At 35.3% G+C, this 23,201-nt stretch overlaps 1 protein-coding gene and 1 long non-coding RNA gene across 5 annotated transcripts; one reads left to right on the plus strand and one right to left on the minus strand.

Moving 5' to 3' along the window:
* Positions 1-3,065: 3,065 nt before the first annotated feature.
* Positions 3,066-18,110, minus strand: LOC113519490 (zinc finger protein 91-like). 3 transcript variants are annotated; one of them, XM_031911827.2, is made up of 7 exons: positions 17,859-18,108; positions 15,224-15,358; positions 12,781-14,187; positions 11,584-11,769; positions 8,951-9,049; positions 8,164-8,262; positions 3,066-7,170 (listed from the first exon to the last, which is right to left on the minus strand). In XM_031911827.2, the coding sequence occupies exons 1-7, from the start codon at positions 17,964-17,966 to the stop codon at positions 7,021-7,023; spliced, it is 2,184 nt and encodes a 727-aa protein (XP_031767687.2). In that variant the 5' UTR covers positions 17,967-18,108; the 3' UTR covers positions 3,066-7,020. The 3 variants fall into 3 exon arrangements, with proteins under 3 accessions (XP_031767687.2, XP_052748111.1, XP_052748110.1); XM_052892151.1 differs by lacking the exon at positions 17,859-18,108 and adding an exon at positions 17,476-17,621; XM_052892150.1 differs by lacking the exon at positions 8,164-8,262 and having other exon boundaries at positions 17,859-18,110.
* Positions 18,111-21,162: 3,052 nt separating this feature from the next.
* Positions 21,163-22,941, plus strand: LOC128200066 (uncharacterized). 2 transcript variants are annotated; one of them, XR_008252518.1, is made up of 3 exons: positions 21,163-21,301; positions 22,079-22,276; positions 22,713-22,941. It is a non-coding gene; the product is annotated as an uncharacterized LOC128200066 (long non-coding RNA). The 2 variants fall into 2 exon arrangements; XR_008252517.1 differs by having other exon boundaries at positions 21,219-21,346.
* Positions 22,942-23,201: the final 260 nt, after the last annotated feature.

The raw sequence follows: 23,201 nt of genomic DNA on the forward strand, positions 1-23,201 counted from the left end.
TATTTTTTACTTTTTCCATATGGTTTTGTCTGAATATACGATTTACCAAGACGTGCGTTGCTGTCATTGTTCCCCAACCACAACCGTCACCCATGAAGATTCCATGGCAAAAACTACTATAGCTTCACGGAGAACGAGACAAAATTATAAACAACAATCCGATACTGTGTCTATGAATGTATTAAATATACTAGTCAATAGTACTTTTGACTGGTTAAGAGTTTTCACTGCAACACGTTTCGTTGTAACAGACAATTTTCAGTTGGCCTATACGGAAAGAGAAGCTTTGGCGATCGTTTTAAGAAAGAATATCGTGCCAGTGTCGTAGACTCCGTGGCAAGTAGAGCACTTGCACAATGAACAAACCACAGTAAGCTCACGGAAAAACAAAAACGCAAATAGCAACGCGAACCAAATCCAAGAATATATTAAACAAAATCTATTGAATATGGTAAGTTTGAAGAAGATTTTTTCATGAATACATTCTTTGATTTCTTGGAAAGTCGAGACAAAAAAAAATACAGGGCCAACAACGGAGATGCTGCATGTATGAATGCTTTATACACTATTTACAGTGGACTGGTGTCACTAAGAAACACAAGAAAACAAGAGTTCGTTAAGAGATATTTATTATTTAGTTTCTCTTTTTATTGTTATTATAATAAGTGCTAAATAACCCAACTGTAATCTTTTCGAGTGATCAATAAATTAAGGAATAATGCGCCACATGCGCGGTAATGGACTATTGTTAATGAATTGACACCTGGAGTGCTATTCTCTAAGCAAACAGCCTAGAGATCAGCCTTGGCGCAGCGATGAAATATTGAAATGGTATTCACTAATTCCTAAGACGCGACACTAGCGCCCAAAGACGAGCTCAAAGACGAGCGGCGTAAACGGGAACTACTCAAGGCTGTGCGATTTGACATTTTGTCATAGTATTTGGTATTCACTAACAAAAATCAGCCTCGCCTTCGCCGACAGCCTAGCCTACAGCCTCGATTTCTTATGTCAAAATCAAAAGCTTTGTTTTCTACGCTGTTTACATAGTATTCAACTAATATATTTATTTGTTTCTTGAATTCTGTGATATTTAATAGCATTGAAATTATCAATTTGTGTATAAAAACGATGGCTGCTTGTTTATGTATAATGATCCATTTGTTAGAAGAAACTAAAAAAGATGATGATTACAAAAAACGACGACTAACAAGGCAGTTGCGAAATACGCGCACAATTTTACGTGATGTGGATTATATTCGACATTACAGACTGTCTGAAGACCTAATTAATATGTTGGAAAGTGAATTAGCACCATATATGCCTGTGTGCCGCCGTTCCGGAGGTTTGTCACTCAGGCTAAAGGTTTGTAATTTCAACTTTACTGTTTGATATTATTATGTAAATAAAATAATAATCATTAATTTTTTTTTTTGTAGATATTATGTACTTTGTCATTTTTGGCTAATGGAAGTTACCAAAAACTTATTGGAAATAATTAAGATACTTTAATCTCTCAACCATCAGCATCCAGAGCAATTCATCAAGTTATAGATGCGTTAAACAATATAAATATTGTCCAGAAATATATAAGATTTCCACAAAATTCTTAAGAAAGGCAAGCTTTAAAACAAAAGTAGTGAGTGATCTGACAGAACAAAAAAAATTTATAATTCAACTGTATTTTTTTGGAATGGTCAATAACAAATAGTATTATATTTTTATTTTCTGTTTTCTCTCTTATTCTTAACATTTCTCTCTGCAATCATTGCCGGGAACATGGTAATCTTGCAAGGTTTGGAAAAAAGTACTGCCTCTTCAGCGCATAAATTGTGCCGAGGCCAAAAAATATTTGTATGTTCACTGATGGTAAAACATAACGCAGACATAACTATGACCCGCATATTACAGTAATAAATAATTCTAAGAGGCCGCTGATAGGGCGTCCTTCGAATTCGGGAATGGTATACAGCAGAGATCGCCAGTTCGGGGGCCGACCACATACTCATTTGTTGCAGTATCCGGCCGTACCTTCCTAATGCTCCTCAAATATTGCGTCTAAACTGCGTCCACCATGTACCCTCTTGTATAGGCGTTCCGTCACCCATATCCAATAGCGAGGACGGGATGCCTTAAATACTTTACCGCAAACCATAAAAAAAGTTAAGTTAGTGTATACGAAAAAAGAACCTTTGGCGATCGTTTTAAGAAAGAATATCGTGCCAGTGTCGTAGACTCCGTGGCAAGTAGAGCACTTGCACAATGAACAAACCACAGTAACCTCACGGAAAAATAAAAACACAAATAGCAACGCGAACCAAATCCAAGAATATAATAAGTAAAATGTATTGAAAATGGTAGGTTTAAGAAACAATTTTTCATGATTACATTCTATGATGACTTCTTGGAAAATCGAGACAAAAAAATACAGGGCCAACAACGGAGATGCTGCATGTATGAATGCTTTATACACTATTTACACTGGACTGGTGTCACTAAGAAAGAACTGTTCAAGTTTGCATTCTCCTACACTGTAGATACTTCTCGGATAATAAGCTGAAATAAAAAAAGCACATACACACACACATACAAAGGGAGAGAGACTACATTTATGAAACATTATTTCAATCTCTGTTTCTAATACTTTATTTTTTATCAACCATATTTCTTATTTTGTTCCCTCGTGTCATTTTATTCTACTTTGAATGTAAAAAATAACCGCTTTATTTCATTATACACAATTCGTCGAGAAAAAATTAAATATTTTTGTAGATAATTTTCAGTTGGCTTATACGGTAAGAGACGCTTCGGCGATCATTTTATGAAGGAATGAGGTCTCCAAAAAATACAAAAATACAAAAATATAATCTCAGGAATCCTCAAGAAATAGTAGACTGGGCCAATAATTAACCCAAAAATCTCACTCCATCCAACCTTTTTGATAAAATATCAACTATATTTGGGCCTAGGTTTTAATATTAAAAAAATATTGAACAAATTTTACAGGTAGTTTATGATAAAAGAGCAGAATGTGTGAAGGTGAGAATTCTTAATGAAACATCCAATAAAAACATTCAAAACACTTTGAGAAAGGATCCATCAAATGCAGACTTTTTATTTGACAACAATACTTGCTCTATATATAAAAACATGTCATCTGTGAATGCTTTAAACATCATGCCGAGAAGTGATACTCATCACGTAGAATTAACTTCTTCACCGCTGGATCTTTAATTTCATTTAAATCATGGAAACTTTCTGAAAACGGGGTGAAATTACCCTAATTTTGATAAATATCGCGACAGTGTAGCTCGAAATCTTTTTTCTTGCATGGACGGGACACCCTGATTCTATGCAGCTTGTTCGAATACGCACTTGGTCTCGGAAAGCTGTTACTGTTACTCCTCAGTTTTGAGAAGTAATTTGTTTTGTCAATTTAATTTCTTTTTTTTTATATTTTAATAAAGTGAGTAAATTAAAGATAAAACCATAAACTACGAAGAATAAATATAATACGTCAATATTTTTTTTTATTAAAATATAAATAGGAACCGATCAATAGTTTTTTTTTAAGAAAAAGTACAATAGTTGTTCGTTCGTTCGTTGTAATACACAATTGTGAGTTACTTTATACGGAACTAGAAACTTTGGCGATCTTTTTTGAAAGAAGAACGTCCTCAGTATCGTAAACTCCGTAGCAAGTAGAGCTACCTGATTATACCACAATAACTTCACAGAGAAAACAAAAATATAATTCGCAATACAAACTAAATCCAGGAATACATTGAACACAATTTATTAAAGATGAGAAAAATAAGAAACTACATTTCATGAACGCATTCTGTGAGGATTTCTTGAAAAGTCGAGACCAAACAAAAAACAGGACCAACAACGGAGATGCTGTATCTATGAATGCTTTATACACAATTTATAGAGGAATGTTACAACTACAATAAGAAACAGCTGTCTAAGTTTTTATTCTAAATGTAGTCTGAAATGTAATTTAGTCTAGCACGTAGATGGAAGCTCTAAAAAGATCAATCTCATTATTTTATATTTTCATTTAGTCTTTATCTATGAAATTTAAGTTGTCATTATCTAAAATGTCAATGTGTAGCTGTCAAGGAAATGTCACTTGGATTTTCTTACTCTGTGCTCTGTTGGAATAGAAAATATCGGTGTAACTCAAGTACAGCCCGATCTCTACATCACCTTTTTTTTTATTGTTCTGAATTTGTCATCCAAAGACACATTATGTTTGACGAACTTCAAATTATCTTCAAAAAACCCGAAAATATCCCGCACTCAATCCCGCTTCTCTTAAGATTTCCTTCTTGTTTCAAAGCTATTTTCACTTATATTACTACAACATTCAAGGAGCTATAAGAATACTTTTATTGAATCGCAAGACAATGATTTTTTACAATTACTTATTTTTAATTTGATAAATCCACTGGTTTAAGAAAACTCAAGAAAAGAAATTTATGAAAATGTACTTAACGGATCTGACAAATGAAATATTGAAGATTATGACTGAATAATTGAAGCGACATTAGAAAAATAAAATTCCAGACAAATTATCATATTGAAGTCTAGGCAGCATGGTATCCGACCTTAGCCTGTTTTACAACGGAACAGACTTACTAAAAAAACAAAAAAAAAAAAAAGAAAATCTCGTTTTAAATTTGCTATGGTAATCTTGTTGCCAAATAAATATATATTTTTGATAATGAGGACTCATTCTAACTAATAGTGTCAAAGACTCTTTAATAGAATATATATTTTCAAATACTTTATTGTACACTCTGATAGTACATAAAAACATGACAGAGGTAATCTAATGTACAAAGGCGAGCTTAACTCGAAAAGAAATCTCTTTCAGCAACACCCAAAGTGGAAAGGAGCATCTATGTCAGCGAATAGAACGGTGTACAACATCGGGACAATTTACAAACAGAAAAAAAAACAAGATCTAATATTTCCAAAGAAATATCGTCTTATATTAAGAAGTATCTACAGTAGATGAAAACTTCTTGGACAATAAGGCAAAATAAAAACACACTGCTTTTATAAAAGCTTTCTTTTCTCTCTTTTTTTTTTTTTAATATTTTACTTTTATATTAACTATATTTACGCAAATATCAACAAAATACAGCAAACCAAAAAACAATTTTATAAACACATTAAACTTTTTTTTTTAAGTATATTAATACTTTAGGACACGGAATCGTGTTTTAAACAAGTATGTTTTGCACCACAAGGAAGCTATTACAACTGTGAAAATAAATACACACCGATGTACGGACGAGTAGCTACGTAGACAGATTAGATTGAAAACATTTAAATTTAGAATACTGAAACGTGTGTCTATAAATGGGTAAATATTGCCTCGCAAAAAAAAAACTCGAATCATGACAAACATAGCAAAGTTCCCAAACTTTGTTTTTGGCGGATGCACTTTGTACCGTGCCATAAAAAAAAAAGCAGCAAAGAATAATATAATATTAAATTTTTTTTATTATTATTATTTTTATACTTAGAATCCTGAATTGTATTTACAAACAAGTATATTTGCTTCACAAAAAAGCGACTACAATCTGACAATAAATACACACCAACAAACGGACGGGGGGAAAGGGATTGTTAGTAATGGAGACTAAGAATCCCATTGCTAGCAATATACCCAACCAGGTCGACCTCCTCGCGGTTCCCCCCGGAAACTATCATGGTTAATTCCTGATGAATCCATCATGATGGGCTAACTGGCCTGTTTTCATTCTCACCTATCACCCTTCACTGGTGCTCCGCCAGCGTATCCCGTTAGCGCAGGCGGGGTTACCAAGCCATTTTCACCCATCAAAAAAAACCCAGTGTAGTTAGAGAGAAGATAATTTAATTTGTGTAATCCAGCGCGGGAAAGGTACCGGTGAAAATAATGTAAATACAACAAACACAAATTGTGAATAAATATGTAAATAAATAAATATATATATATATATATATATATATATATATATATATATATATATATATATATATATATATATATATATACATATGTATAAGTGCATAGAATTATCATGTACAATTGGTTAAAAGATGTGATTTAGATCTTCTCTTGAATTTTTTATATTTATTGACGTTGTTATGCCGCGATTTATTTTTATTGATACATTGTTATTGTTTGTTAGAATCTCACTAGATGGCTCTATACTCATAACGCTATTTGTTGTCAAAGCGATGTTTTAATGTTGTCAAAAAAATGCTCGGTCACGGGGCTAATGGTTGAGGAGCAGGCAGCTGCGTTCCTCTTAAAACATTTCTAAAAGCTTAACTGCAGTTGCCAAGCCTGGTAGCTGCTGGCAAAACTCCCTTTATGGGGAATGCGTATGCCCAGCGGTGGACATTTGATTATTATCACATTTATTTCTTATATTTGATAATTTCGCGTAATTACAGTTTTACGTGCCATCATAATTAAACATTATAATTAATTTAATAATTAATTTAAATAAATAAATCATTTTATGTTAAATCTATCAGAAAATAACTTCATATTGATTTTTACTCCCCAGTAGGGAGAGGCGTATGTTCAGCGGTGAACAATTAACAGCTATATATATATATATATATATATATATATATATATATATATATATATATATATATAATTTTAATGACAAATCAAGATCACTTTTATTGTGCAAGCTGTTCGACCATGGAACAGTCCACCAACCTCTATACAAACTATACAGTACCTACATGTTTTTAAAACAAAAGTCGAGGACTTCTCTGAGCGAATGTGTCATTTAAATTCGATTTCCACTGTCAATCAGATAGCTCGTCAGCACTCATACCATTGCATGTTTTATAAAAAAAAAATAGTCAAGTATTAAAAAAAGGAACTAATTATACCAGATAAAATATGAAGACTAGGCAGCATGGTCTCCGACCTTAGCCTGTTCCACAACGGAACAAACGTACTTAAAAAAAAAAGAAACTAATTTCCCGCGCTTTTTCCTACTCTGTACACTTCGGCCGACGTTTCCTTGTACGCGGCGGCATTGGTAATTTCATGTGTACTGTTTTAATGTGCATTTTGACACAAGACGGCGTCTGAAAATACTTCTGACACAGATGACACTGGTGTGGTTTCACACCGAGGTGGACCTGAAAGCAAAATTCATTACAGTGAACACTCTACATAAGCAACCTTCTTTATATTTTATTTATTCTACTGAACTTAGTAAAAGAAATAAGTAAAAATTGTTTTCCAGACAGTAAGTATTTTTTATACTCCTTTTTTCCCTATAAGCAACTTTTTTTTATACAACTTAGAATGGCAAACAAGCTGACGGCCCACCTGATGGAAAGTGGTAACCGTCGCCTATAGACATGAGAAGTACCATGGACATAACAGAATATACTGTTTCGCACATGATACCCCCCATGCGTTGCCATTCCTGAGGACTCAGGTGTTATTCCTCTGTACCCTGTAAATTCACTGTCATATCCCACCCTTCAAACCGAAACACAGCCATGCAAACACAACTGTTTCACGGTTGAAATACGAATGGGACAGAGGTACCCAAGCAAACGACTTTTGTACAAAGTCTCCCTCTGGTAGACTAGCTACTAATCTACTTGTCACTAGCAGCAACTGTAGTGGTAAAGCGTGCAACTTCAAGGCACTTTCTTCCACGCACAACCACTCTTTGGAATCAACTTCCAGCAGCAGTATTTCCGAACCGATACGACAACATAACCTTCAAGAAAAGAGCATATTCCTTTTTAAAAGGCCGGCAGCACACCTGCAATGCCGTAGGTGTTGTGAGTGATCATGGGCGGCGGTAGTCACTTACCATCAGGTGAGCCGCATGCTCGTTTGCCCCCTGTGTTGTAGAAATAAAACATATATTGTGGGCCAAAGTTTTTTTTAATGAATATTGAATGGAAACTTGGATGTCAGACATATCACGGGCGAAACAGTACACTCTGTTATGTCCACGGTACTGCTCATGTCTATAGGCGACGGTTACCACTCTCCATCAGGTGAGCCGTCAGCTTGTTTGCCATTCTAAGTTGTATAAAAAAAAAACCATCAGGTGAGCCGCATGCACGTTTGCCCCATGTGTTGTAAAAAAAAAATAAAAAAAACCTTACAGCCATAATATGTCGGGCCACCGCCCCTCGCAATTTGAATTTCTTCTTGCAGTGGTCGCATTCAAACGGTCGCTCGTTTGTATGTACCCTCATGTGACACTGGAAAAAAAATCATACATACATACATACATATCTGTCACGCCTGTCTCTCATTACGGTAGGCAGAAACAATGGAACGCCAAATGCTTCGATTCAAACAAACCTCTTTCGCTTCCTCCACATTCATCAATCTTTTCATACACGCTCGCCGGTTACGGGTACTTTTAATTTGGCCCTTCTTCAGCACGTCGCCTACTCGGTCGACACACGTCCGTCTAGGGCGGCCCCTACCGACATCTCCATTCATTCTTGCTCGATAAATCTCTTTCGTAAGCCTTCTTTCATCCATCCTCTCCAAATGGCCAAACCAACGCAACATTCCCTTTTCGATTTGTCACTACCATCGTCTTTCAGTCCACATTATTCATATATTACCAGAGGGAGACTTTGTACAAAAGTCGATTGCTTGGACACCTTTGTCCCATTCGTGTTTCAACCGTGAAGCAGTTGTGTTCGCATGGCTGTGTTTCGGTTTGGAGGGTGGGATATGGCGTGAATTTACTGGGTACAGAGGAATAACACCCGAGTCCACAGGAATGACAACCCACGGGGGGGTATCATGGGCGAAACAGTATACTCTGTTATGTCCACGGTACTGCTCATGTCTATAGGCGACGGTTACCACTTTCCATCAGGTGGGCCGTCAACTCGTTTGCCATTCTAAGTTGCATAATAAAAAATAGAATACCTGCAACGCTATCAGCACCCGGAAACGCTTGTTGCACACGCTGCACGTGAAGTCTTTCTCGTCCGTATGAATTTTAAGATGCGTTGGATACGCACTCTCCTAAAATCAAATGTATTTAGTAAAATTAGTACTAAGCACTGAGTCCAGTTACAAAATTAATTTCCAAAAATTCTCAATTGAGAGGCAAAAGTTAGACATTCCAGCAAGTTACCTCCATGTTCCATTTGTCTGCTAGATAGACTGTCATATCTGTCTGTTTACTGTACGGATAATCTGGTAGTATTGTTTTATCGTTACCCTATTCCCTTTGGCCGCGACAGAATATCAGTGCTTTGCTCTTTTGAGGGCGAAGCAACAAACTGAGTTGTGGCCATTTTGCATTGCTATGGCACACAACGTATAGTGTACGTAACATGGCGTACAACGCGGTTTCAGAGATGCTTTCTCCCACGAACACTCAGGTTGTGGAATGAGCTCCCTGCCGAGGTTTTCCCAGGAGACTACAGCATGGGATTTTTCAAAAGGGCGGTAAAGAGGTTTCTTCAGGGTCGGCAACGCGCGCGTAATACCTCTGGTATTGCAGGCGTTCAAAGGCTACGGTAACCGCTTACCATCAAGTGGGTCGTATGCTTGTTTGCCCCCTCGGTGGTATAAAAAAAAAAACTCACAAACGAAAATTGTATTTAGCTTTGTGTATTTTTTTTTATCATTTATGTTATCTCGCTTTTTTTTTTTGTATATGTATGTTGTAATTTGTGTGCTGTAAGTAAGTAATGCAAATAAATTATCTATCTATCTGTCTATCTATCTAAATTTCTGGTTATTATCCATCAAAAAAATTTGCACATATGATGGGAAAGTCCTTGTCAGCCCATTGTCAAACCTGTAATACCATCGATGACGTGCATCATATCCTATTAGAGTGTCGTGTTAACACGAAGGAAAGAGAAGAACTCATGCGCCACTTTAACTTGAATAAATTTAACGCTGGCCTTATTCAATCTATGTTAGCTGAACTTAAACCAGAAATTTTTTGAACATCTCTATAAATTATCGATGCCCATTAATTCTTCTCTTTCCGCGTCTAGGGAGAGTAGATAAAGTTTTGCTTGAGAAACCAGTTCAGGGTACGATAGGGCTGATATACCTGAAGAAGGTAAAAGCACTTGAAATAATATTAAAAAAAAAAGACCTTTGTGTGGTTTACACATATTTTAAATACACAATTGTTACTTGACGCGATGTAAAAGCCTTTGCAGGTCTTTTTTTTTTATAATGAACGATAATATAATGGTAAATGGTACCCTAGCAGGTGACCCTCGACGCGGTTCAATCTAGAATCCAGGGGGGAAAGGGATTGTTAGTAATGGAGACTGAGAATCCCATTGCTAGCAATATACCCAACCAGGTCGACCTCCTCGCGGTTCTCCCTGGAAACTATCATAGTTAATTCCTGATAAATTCATCATGATGTGCTAACTGGCCTGTTTTCATTCTAATCTATCACCCTTCACTGGTGCTCCGCCAGCGTATCCCGTTAGCGCGGGCGGGGTTACCATACCATTTTCATCCATTGAAAAAAAAAATTCTAGAATCCATCGAGGTTAGTTCTTGTCGTATCATGTTTTCGTAATGGATGATAATGGAATGGTAATTCCGCCTGCAGTAACGGTATACACCAGCGGGGCACCAGTGAAGGGTGATAGGTGAGAATGAAAAGCCAGGTTAGTCAGCCCATCGTGATGAATACACATGGAATTCAGCACGATGGTTTCCAGGGGGAACCGCGTAGTTGTCGATCTGTTTGTGCATGCAAAACAATGACTTTATTTTCGTCTGTTTGTCTGTACGTTTGTACACGCTAAACTAAGGAAGGGCTTAACCAATTTGAATGCGGTTTCCACTAATGTGTTACAGTTTGCTCCACTTAACATTTAGCGTTTGTTTTATTTCAATCGGTTCATAAATATAAAAAGTTATACCAATCTAAAGGATCACATATGAAATGCTATAAAATAACCGATCGGTTGTATTGGCTGACACTTTATGAAGGTATTAGGTACGTAATTATCGTTTAAGTATATAATACAATGAGGAGCGAGTGATTGCTTCAAGGTCGTAGCGATTATGCAAGTTAAGCAACCCCACCCGTGGTTCCAATTAGGATGGGTGACCACAGTCCGTACTATATGGAACGGAGGCGTCCAATAAATAATGTCCCGGCCACGCGGACGAAGTCGCGGGCGGAAGCTAGTATATGTATGTAGGATTGATAGTAGGGTTCATCTTATAAATAAATTAAAAAGAACAATAATTATTTTACAATAAAACGAATAAATTTTTAAATTGTTCAAGTTAACAAAACACTCTCCCTGGTCGCTGCCCGTGCGCGGTATGCGCACGCAGCCGACAATCACAAAGCGCCTGCGCGACCTGCGCACGCATCTTGCGAGCGAGTGCCGTGACCAAGTGTCGTGTTATAAATATATATATAATATAACAAAATGTTAGTTTGTCTACGTGTTTTTTAACTAATAAAAATTCAATTAAATTATAAAAGTTGATATACATTGTACATAATAAACATTGGTGAGTGTTATCTCACCACATGTATAATAAAATCTGAAACTTACCAAACATAAAAATCCGCATACTTCACACATGATCCGCTTGGCGATCTTGGTGGGCTTGCCGCCGCTCTGCAGACCGCGGAGTGCTGGGTTCTTGGCCCGTTTAGTCACTTTCACGTGCTCCCTCCTTACGGCGTGTTTGGCGTAGTGCTCGGCAAAATTGAACGCAGAAACGAAGGATTTCTTGCACTTGGAATGATTTATTTTTAATAATAATAATAATAATATAGTACATTACAGCAGCGGCCAGCAACTGAGGTATTGATGGACGAATGTGCAAATGTGGGCCGAGGCGTAGCCGAGGCAAACATACGTGAGTCCATCAATGCCTAGTTGTGGCCAAGGCTTGTATAGTACTTTTCTCAAACAATGCGCGGAAATCAGAAACACAATTTTACTTTTTAAGTTCAATGCCGAATAACGAACAATAATAATTTTTCACGCGCCATAATGTTCCTTTGTTTTTTTTTTTCAATAAATAGCTTTCTATTTGCAAGCCAGTTCGAAATTTAAATAAAACCTTTTATTAGTTACTTCCTTGGTAGCCATATTTCGTAGTAAAAGGTCATTCCATTTTTAAATTACAGGACAGATATGAGTTTACATAGTAATTTATCTGGCCGCAAAACACGACAGATATGGATTTTCATACAACTTTTGCCGGCCGCTGCCCGCATGCATCTGGACAGTACGGCAATTTTGATTTATCTCGAAGAAGATTGTCAAAATAATGCTCACATTTCCAAGCATGTTTGAGAAAAAGCTCGGCAGACAGGTTGGCAACCGCAGTTAAACTTTAAAGATCTTTTAAGAGAGATGTTGCTGTCCATCCCTCGCCTTCCCTTAGTCGCCTCTTACGACACTCACGGGAAAGAAAGGATTAACCTATTCTATTCTGGGACATGCACGGCAAATTTATGTGTATGTATGGATTTATTTAAGTATGTATCAGTAACTTTAAATATACATTTATATATTCACATTGTTGTACGTATGCATATCTCTATATGTGTTTAAAAACAAACAGAGATTTGTGCCTCCGATCAAACTGTTTATAATTACTCCTCTCCATCCAAAGGTTGCCTGCAAGAGATCGCTTCTAGCGATAAGGCCGCCCATTGTTTTCTCACTGTGATTATTTCTTGTAATTGTTTATATCTATAATAAGTTTACTATTGTAATATTTTTGAGGGAGCTTACCACTTCACACTTGAACACGTCAGTCGAATGCGTCTTCAGGTGATCGTTCATCATCTCGTCTGTGGGGAACCCTACCCCGCACTGCAAGCACGGGACCACCGCACCACACTTATCAGCCGTATGCCTCCACAACGCCGCTTGATTGTGGAACTTGGCGTTGCACGTGGCACATTCACTGTACTCTATACTGCTGTTCCTGTGATTATGACTCTGTACCAGGTGATAGGTCAACAGATTTCCAGCTACAAACGTTTCACCGCAATTCACACAGTTATAACCTTCGCAAGACAAACTCTCGTGTTTGGCCAAAGCGTCACCGGTCCTGAACTTGGCTTTACACTTGGCGCATTCAAACATAGACGTCTCTAAAATATCCCCGTGGATTCTTCTCTTGTGCGCGCGCAATCCCCATTCACTGATAAACGCCTCACCACAATACTCGCAGCCTACCAAACTGGACGTGTGGGTTAACCTTTTATGAGATAAATAACTCGTGCTGTGCCCAAAAGATTTGCCACACTCACACGTGAACTTCTTGCCTGCGTGGTAAGCGGCATGCCCGGCTGCCGTAGGCCGCGCTCGTGTTGTGAAATTACACAATTTACAGACAAACTTGAAGCTGTGCACAGTCTTGTAGTGACAGTGCAGGTAGGGCTTCTCGCGGAAACGCGTGTTGCAAATCGTGCATACATAATCCCCGAGCGACGGGTCGTGTTTACTACGGTAGTGGTTGAAGAATTTATTTTTATAGTTGAACCCCATACCGCAATCGTCACACTGTATCTTAGACGTGGGAGTCTCCTTTAAGACTCTTATTTCTTCTATTTGCTCCTCGCGGGTCAACAATGTCAGTGTAAAGTTGTACTGTTCAGCAAACTCCTTTGTTATATCAACGGTACTTCTCTTTTTACTCTTCATCCCGTTCAACTTTACGTCTTTCGGCTTCTTTACTATTGTCCTCTTAACCGTTTTCTTTTTAGTTTTCTTTATTTTATTATTTTTTTTTAAATCGTCATCGCTCGTTAGATCTATTGTTGTTTTTCTTTTTTCTCTATTTTCAATTTTAACGTTGGACAGTGTGATATCTTCAGGGGCATATTTATGATCTGCGTCATTTACGTTTATAAATTTTGTCTCTGGTATTTGTCTATTATCAACCGTTATAAACTCTGTATCGTCATTATTTGAATTATTGTCGATTGCGTTTTCTTTTTTTGCAACTACACAATATTGTTCATTATCATCTAGCTTCAAATCTGGAACTCTGTCGTAGCTATTCTTTGATTCCACCGCATCTTCGACGTTTTCTTTTATATTTATTGTAATGTTATCAAATAATTCTTTTTTAACATTATTGTTTAACATGTGCTTTTTGCGATCAATCTTGCGAATGTAGGACGTCGTTATCTATGGGGTTAGAGAATATGGTGTTCAAACTTTTGGACACAATACACCATTATAGTTAATTTTCAACTTTCGCGAATTTTTTATGCAACTTAGAATGGCAAACAAGCTAACCTCCGACTCAATTGAAACTGGTAACTGTCAATTATAGATATGAACAGTACCATTGGACGTTAGAGTGTACGGTGCCGCCCGTAATAACCTTTGAAGATGTTATGCCTCTCTTACCCTGTAATATCACTGCCATATCCCACCCTTCAAACAACTGTACACTGCTTCACGGCAGAAACACGAATGGGAGACGTGTTTAAATGCACGATAAAGGGGCGAAAGGGATTGTAAGTAATGAGATCAAATAACCTCATTACTAGCAATATACCCTGTCAGACCGACCTCCACATGGTTCCCCCCAGAAACCATCGTGTCTAATTCTAGTTGAATTCACCAGGATGGGCTAACTGACCTGCTTTCATCCTCATTAGTCATCTATCACTGGTGCCCCGCCGGTGTATACCGATAGCGCAGACGGGGCTACCATACCATTATCATCCATTAAAAAAAAATGCACGACAGACTCTATCGTGCATTTATATAAACTATATTTTATGCCGAGGTTCTTCCAAGAAACTACAGCATGGGGTTCTTCAAAAAGGGGGCAAAGAGGTTTCTTCAGGGTCGGCAACGCGCGCGTAATACCTCCGGTATTACAGGCGTTTATAAGCTACGGTGACCGCTTACCATCAGGTGGGCTTGTTTGCAACTTGTTTACCACTTCTGTGGTATAAAAAAAAGACTCTTTCAGATTTACTTAAATATCATTCGATAGGTATATAAAGGCCTAGACATATTGTATGATTACAGTAAACCGAAATCTTGGATCCAAATTTGCAATCTACTTTAAAAAGATGGACGGTCTAGATTCCCCTTTATGTTTGTTACCTCTATGGACTATAGATTATTGGCAAAAATTCAACCCACCCGTGCAAAGCCAGGTCGAACCGCTAGTTAACAATAAAACAAGGCCTGGATGATGACTTACTGGGATTCCACGTAGCTCGGCCTCCTCTAACAAGTCCTGTGCTTTCCTGCAGAGGCACCTGTACGCTACGAACTTCTGCAGGAGTGCTGTGCACGTGCTGCAAAGGTGATGAGGGTACCCGTCGCCTGATAACACCTACAAAAAAAAATTTACACATTAATCCTTAAACGCCTGAAGTTTCAAATTTGATAGCGGTGTTATAAATCGCATTGGGCGCCTACAATCGATTTTATTTTAATATTTGGCTGTTTACATGTTACCAAATGTTTTTTTTTTTTTTTTTTCAAAATCAATATACGTGGGAAGTCGTGGCCGGAAAATCAGACTATATTAAATTTTTATCAATTTATTTGCTCCGCAGCTCTTTAACAGTACTCGATACGTAACGCTTTCCTTGAAGATAAACGTAATAAAGTTCCATAATTATATTTTTTTACTATAAATGTGACATTGCTGATTTTTCTTTTTATATAATAAAAATTTTTTCTTATGTAATTGTAAATTTGTATACCTCGATAGATGGGGTTGATCATAGAGGACTTATATTGTTTCACCGTCCATTGTTACCTATGTATCACAAAATAAATAAATAAATAAATAAAATAAACGCCATCTTGCTATATTCATTCGTCGATCAATCATACTTGTATCATGCATCTCTTTCACTCATCATCTTTATTCTCATTACTATTCCTTTCACACGCCTCCTAGAAACATCTAATACCACATATATAAAAATATCGTATTGATTCTTTTACTATTTTTCCCCATTAGTAAAGGGTACACTTATATACTTTTTAATTGGATTTAAAAAATCAAGCTTTTAAGGGTTAAAAGCTAGCAATATACGCATTATTTATAATGGGTAATAAGTGACATCCCCGCCTATACTATCGGTATACGCTGACAGAGCACCAGTGAGAGATGATAGGTGAGAATGAAAAGGCAGGTCAGTTAGCACATCGTGATGAATACACATGGAATTCAGCACGACGGTTTCCAGGTGGGACCATGTGTTCGTCGATCTGTGTATATTGCTGGCAATGGGGATTGGAAGTCCGTATTACTAACAATCGCTTCCCCTCCTAGTGACAGCACCAGCCGCATTGCAAGCAATATACCTATCTTTTATGAAGAAAGTGGCAATCCCACCTGTGCTATTGGTATACACTGGAGCAGCACCAGTGAGGATGAAAGCAGGTCAGTTACCGCTCTGCATGAAATTAACTATAATTTAACCATGATGGTTTCCAGCAGGAACCGCAGAGTTCTACCTGATAAGGTATATCACTAACAACAGGGCTGCTCTACTCTATTATTAACATTTTTTATTTTTACATATCAATTCAATTCACATGGAAAGGTTTGCTGGAAGGGGCTGGCATAGTCGCCTAGGAAGCCTTTACAAAAATTAGAATAAATAAAATAATAATACATGCATATATTTCTGAACTAAAAAAATTTAATGCCACCACCCTTTATTATGAAAAAAAAAATAAAGGCCCATAAAAAAAAAAACAGATTTTAATTATGACAAAACTAATTATTTGATTTAAGAACTAAACTACTTAATGATTTTTTAATAATATTTCTATGTAACCAATCTGTAAGAAAAAAAAAAAGAAAACAAACAAAATAAAGAAAAAAAAAATTTCCAAATCTGATCATAATTGGTGGAGTTATGAAGTAACAAACTTAAAAAAAATATATTACTAAAATAAAACCCTCCTCTTTTTTAAATTAGTTGTAAAAGAAAGCTTATAAGGTTTGAAGCTTATTATTTGTTAACCAGAGTTTTTTTCATATCACATGTTGGCTAACAGATAGTGTCAATAGTTTTTAGTACAATTTTTAGTCAGTGGATACCCTTAGGGGCAGTTTTTATATTTCTATTTCCCATTGTTAACTTTTCATTACTTTAATAATAGTTTCAGGGTACTGTTGCGGCTCCCGCGCTTCTGTAGCACCTCAGCGATGTTTGCCGACGCTCGCATAGATAGTTTTGATGCAGTCTGGCGTAAAAAGACAGCTTCGGTTTACGTCTTATATGCGGGAGTAGCAACAGTACCCTGAACATGTTTGTTAATAAATTGGATAGTCCTCTCGTGTGAATGCTCGCCGAGAGGACTAGATCATTATTAGTGATTAAGTATTAACATAGTTTTTAAGTACACTTACTAACAAAAATGGATCCAAGATATCTAAACATAAATAAATAAATAAATAAAAATTACTAAAGCCGAGTTTCTTACCCGTTATTAGCTGAATTGCATTTCGAACTAGGCGGTAAAATCACTAAAAAGGGCTGTTCCAAAATACTTAAATGTACCTACTTGAATAAAAAAAAACAAAAATAGTAAATAAAAAAGGGTTCTAATCTGATACATTTACAGTGTAAATAAAAGGAGATAAATATTCGAAATTCATTATAAAAGTCTAACAGGTTTTTTTTTTAATTTCAATTTGTTAAAATTATATCTACCTACTTAGAAAATAAAAATTAAAAAACGGCCAGTGCAGTAAATAGATAATTTTATTATTTTTTTAACTATTTCTTGTTTTTTTTTTAACACTTTTGTCTTGAATGCATGAAAAATTAAATTATTTAAATAAATAAATAAAAATAAACACTAACCGGAACACCGACGAATCTCCCAAAATCTTCCCATAGCTTATTTTCAAACAAATCATATAGTTTTACGTCTGTAGCCAGACAACCGCGACATGCAAGTAATTTAGACATTGAGAGATTTTTATTTATAATAGATATAATAGGTATTATATTAATTTACCTATAAATTTAATTGAAAGAAAAAAATAATAAATTCAATTATAATGACAGACCATAATTTTAAACAGATTACTTTTTTTTTTTTTTTTAGTACGTTTGTTCCGTTTGGAACAGGCTAAGGTCGGAGACCATGCAGCCTAGTCTTCAAAAAGATAATTTGTCTGGAATTTTATTTTTCTAATGTCGCTTCAATTATTGTCATAATCTTCAATATTTCATTTGTCAAATCCGGTAAGTACATTTTCATAAATATCTTTTCTTGAGTTTTCTTAAACCAGTGGATTTATCAAATTAAAAATAAATAATTATAAAAAATCATTGTCTTGCAATTCAATAAAAGTATTCTTATAGCTCCTTGAATGTTGTAGTAATATAAGTGAAAATAGCTTTGAAACAAGAAGGAAATCTTAAGAGAAGCGGGATTGAGTGCGGGATATTTTCGGGTTTTTTGAAGATAATCCTAAGTTCGTCAAACATAATGTGTCTTTGAATGACAAATTCAGAGCAATCAAAAAAAAGGTGATGTAGAGATTGGGCTGTATTTGAGTTACACCATGTGCATGATGGGGAAGCGATCATGCCCATTCGGTGCAGGTGTTCGTTGAAATGTCCGTGGCCGATTCGTAATCTACAAATATTGGTGTAAAATTTTCTGTTTGTGTCCTTTCCTTTGCAGAACCACGGTTTTCCAATACGCCAATTAATTTTGCGGTACCATTTGCCTTTAGTCTGTAATATTTGAGTCCAATGCTCCTCCCATTTAGTTGTAACGATTTTATGTATTCCAATACTACAATCTGAGTAACAAAGGGGTAAATCTTGAACACGAGCAGCACTTGAATTAATAATTTTAGCCAAAGTGTCTACTTGTTCATTCCCAAACACTCCAATATGTGAAGGGGTCCAGATGAAGATAATATCTTTTCCATATATAGTACAGAGATGATAATATTTATTACGAATTTCTTGAATTAAGTAGTTTGATGATGAAATGATTGTGTTATTTTTTAATGCCATAAGAACACTCATACTATCTGTAATTATAATCCATTTCGAATATAGTACCTGTTTTTCTATGTATTCTAATGCTAAAAATATAGCTTTTGCTTCTGCTGTGTAAATACTAGCCAAAGTTGAAATTTTATAACCGTGACCAAATCTATTAGACAAATCGTAAAAAGCCACTGAAGTGCTAAGTGCATTTTTGGAACCATCTGTATATATCTGCCTGTAGTCAATAAATTCTGATAAAGTCTCATACATATCGTGCTTTTCTTTTATGTCTTTATGTATAACAATTTTGATCTTACAGAACTTACTCTCATAAAGGCCATTATAACAAGGAAGTATCTTACTACTATAGATGTTATATTCATCTCGTAAATTCAAATCATTGATAATAGTTTTATTCAAAAACATAGAAATGGGGCAATTTAATAATTTGAGTATGAGTGGGTTATTGGAAACTGAAAAAACTTTGAAGAGAAATTTGAGTTTTAGGTATTCGAAACGAAGAAGGATAGGAGGCAAATTACATTCTACTTGCATTGAGATAATTGGAGAAGTATACATAGCACCTAAAATAAGTCTTAAATTCATATTTTGAATTTTTTCGAGTTTTTCTACTAATTTATGTTCTGAGGCATAACAAAAGAAAGCGTAATCAAAATTACTTCTAACAAGAGATTTGTAAAGTAAAAGGATAATTTTAGGATCAGCTCCCCAGTTACGACCAATTACAGATCTTATTATATTAGTGGCTCTTAAAGCACGATCTACTAAGCAATCAACGTATAGATCCCATTTTAAATTTTGATGAAAAATTACCCCCAGAAATTTAACGCTACAGTCTGTTGGAAGAGTTTGATTATTATATATAATATTCATTAATGGAACATATTTATGAACTTGATGAAAAACAACTACTTTACTTTTGGTTAAACTAATATCGAGGGAAAGAAGAGAAAAATATTTCTCAAGTCTTTTTAATGACTCATTTAACACTAATTGCATATCAATAATATTCTTTCCTTTTATATAAATTAATAAATCATCGGCAAATTGCAAGTTGTTCACACTGTTTCCTAAAACTAAATTAAGTTTATAGATATATAAAATATATAGTAGCGGGCTTAAAATACCACCTTGACATACTCCTTTAGAGCTTAACCTAGGTCCTATTAATTTACTATTTACTTTAACATACACTTCTCTATTACTAAGAAAATTATAAATCCATTCGATAAGTTTCATTGGAAGAAATGAGGATAGAATCGAAGATAGAACTGTTAAATTTACATTGTTAAAAGCTCCTACGACATCTAAAAAAACAGATAGAACATATTCATCGTTATTCAAAGCAGTACTAAGGTCGACATAGAAGTTCGCTAAACTTTCGCGCGCTGAATATCCACGGCGAAAACCAAATTGATTCGATGGTAATATACTATTACTTTCAATAAAGAACTCTAAACGCTGTTTAATTAATTGTTCGAATAATTTGCCTGCACAGGACGTCAATGTTATAGGTCTATAGGAGTCGAAATTTGTAGGATCTTTACCGGGTTTAATTACTGGAATCAAACAATCCATTTTCCATTCTGGTGGGATAATACAGTCCTTCCATAAATCGTTAAAAATTTGTAAGAGTTTAGTAAGGTTTATTTTATTCAGCAATCGAAACATATTGTATGTTAAGCGATCAAGGCCACTAGCTGTATCTTTTCTAGATTTTACTGCACTGGATATTTCATCAATTGAGAATGGGTCAGTGAGAAATTTTGGGCATGAATTAACAGAATTAAACTGTTTGTCATCAAAAGGTGAGTGTACAAAATCAGGAGTATATTTGCGTAAAAAATCATTGACCCATGATATATCTTTAAAATGATTTTGACGATGTTTTGAATTTAGTTTTCTCATATTTTGCCAAACAGTGGAAATTGGTGTTAATCTATTAAATTTGGAACAAAATTCCTGCCACCCCTGTTGTCTTACTTGCTTAATTACTAACTTTTTAACAGCTTGAACTCTTTTAAAATTTATGTAATTATCGAGAGTTGGATTTTGTTTAAACCTAAGGTAAGCCGCTTTACTATCATTGACAGCTGTCGCACACCTGTTATTCCACCAAGGTACTGCAATATGTTTGTGCCTCTTTGAAGTATTTGCACCGCTATTTGATAAGTTCCTACGTGGAACGGAACGTTCCACAGCTGTCAAAATAATTTTACAGAACCTATTGTAATTGTTTAAGGGTTCATTGACATCATACTCGAAATCCAAAAGTAATTGATTAACAGCTTCAGAATAAAGATCCCAATTAACGAGACGTAGGTTTATACGATTTAACAAAAGTTTATTAACTTCATATTATAATACCAAGAATTATTAACTTCAATACTAATAGCTATAGTTTGCAAAGAATTGTCGAAAAAAGAGTGAAGTTTTTTATATCTAATACTATTATGTATAATAATCGCTACTCCATTGTGGTTATTACCACAATCATTTCGTTCTATACAATAATCTTTAATTTTTAATTTGTAATGTGATTTTAGCCAAGTTTCTGAGATGAGAGCAATGTGAATATGATGTTCATTTAAAAATTGTGTAAAAATATGTCGATTGCTCAGTAGGCTCTGAGCGTTCCACTGTATGATAGTTAATTGGTCTCGATTGAATTTTGTGAAATAGGTCTATTACCAAAAGTATCATATAACACATTCAAAACACTTTTAGTGTTAATAGATGTGTTCTTTGTGTTATGTAGTGAAATAAGTTTGATTATGCTTTCTATTAAAAGTGATAAACTCTTGTTATCAGAATTTAGAATTGAAATTAGGTCTACATTTTTTTTAGGTTTGTTACCCAGTTTAGGAAATATTTCAGTGCTAAGTATATCTCCAAAAGAAGCAGGTCTGAATTTAGATCTATTTTCAGCAATTTTCTTTTGTTTAACAGGGCATTGCGGTGATACACTTGTGTGATTTCCATTGCAGTGTACACAAATAGCGTTTTCCATTCCAGTTGTACAAGTTTTATAATTATGCTCACCTTTGCAGATGCTGCAACGCTCAGAATTCTTACAGAATTTAGCTAAATGTCCATACCTCAAGCACCGGTAGCATTGTTTAACTGGTGGTATATATGGAGTGACATTGTGGCGCCAACCTCCAATATCCAGATATTCAGGTAATACAGATGCAGCAAAAGTAATTGTCACGGTTAGAGTTGGCTGTAACACATATCCATGAGTCAAGGTATTTTTTCTTAAAATTCTTTTAATAGCAATAATTTTCTTAGAACTCGATATCATAGTATATATTTTTTTATTAGATATATTTGTAGGTACATTTCTAATAACGCCTGTAACTTCTGTTGAAGAAGCAGGAATACTGGCCTTAAAATGGTAGTCATTTAAAAAAGTTTTATTATTTAAAAAAGCATTGGCTAAGTCTGGCTTTTGAAAGTATACTCCGATTTTGAATTTATTTATAGATCTAAGATAAGTTACCCCTTTATTAAATCGTTTTAAACAGGAGGAGAGTGAGAGCAAGTCTCTGGATCCAATGGTTTTCTGACTATCTGAGGATTCTACAAAGACAACAAATTCTGTCCCAGGGGATTCCTCGGGATATCTTCTAATATAATCTGTGATGTAGTAAGGTTTATACTTATCGGCCTTATCAATTTCAGATTCTGAGTCAGTAGAAGTATCTTCCGAATATATATCCTTGTCATTACAAGGTTCATGGTCTACATCACCTGAATCGTCATCTTTTTTTTTTCCTTTTTCTACAACTGCGCTTCCCCATGAATGCTAATTATATTACTGTCGCTGAATTTAGTGAAAATATAATATTTTATTCAATAATAAGAATTGATAGAGATAGTTTTAATAAATTAATAAAAAAAATTTAAAAAACCCGCTTGTTCTTATTCGAGTTTCCCGCCTTTTTTTTTAAACAGATTACTTAGAAAAACATATTTAACCACTATCTAACATTACGACTTCGATACAGAGCATATTAACTTCACTATCTATGATAACATAGATACAATCATGTAGGTATCAATGATCATGGTTATCGTGTAGGTAGGTCGCCGTTTCCCCGTGCAAGAATATAATTAACAGATGTACGACAAAATTTAAAAATAAATTCGACACGTAAATTAGATTTTTTT

Source organism: Galleria mellonella, unplaced genomic scaffold (assembly GCF_026898425.1).
Source record: "Galleria mellonella isolate WM207_F2 unplaced genomic scaffold, CSIRO_AGI_GalMel_v1 utg150, whole genome shotgun sequence".
Taxonomy (NCBI): domain Eukaryota; kingdom Metazoa; phylum Arthropoda; class Insecta; order Lepidoptera; family Pyralidae; genus Galleria; species Galleria mellonella.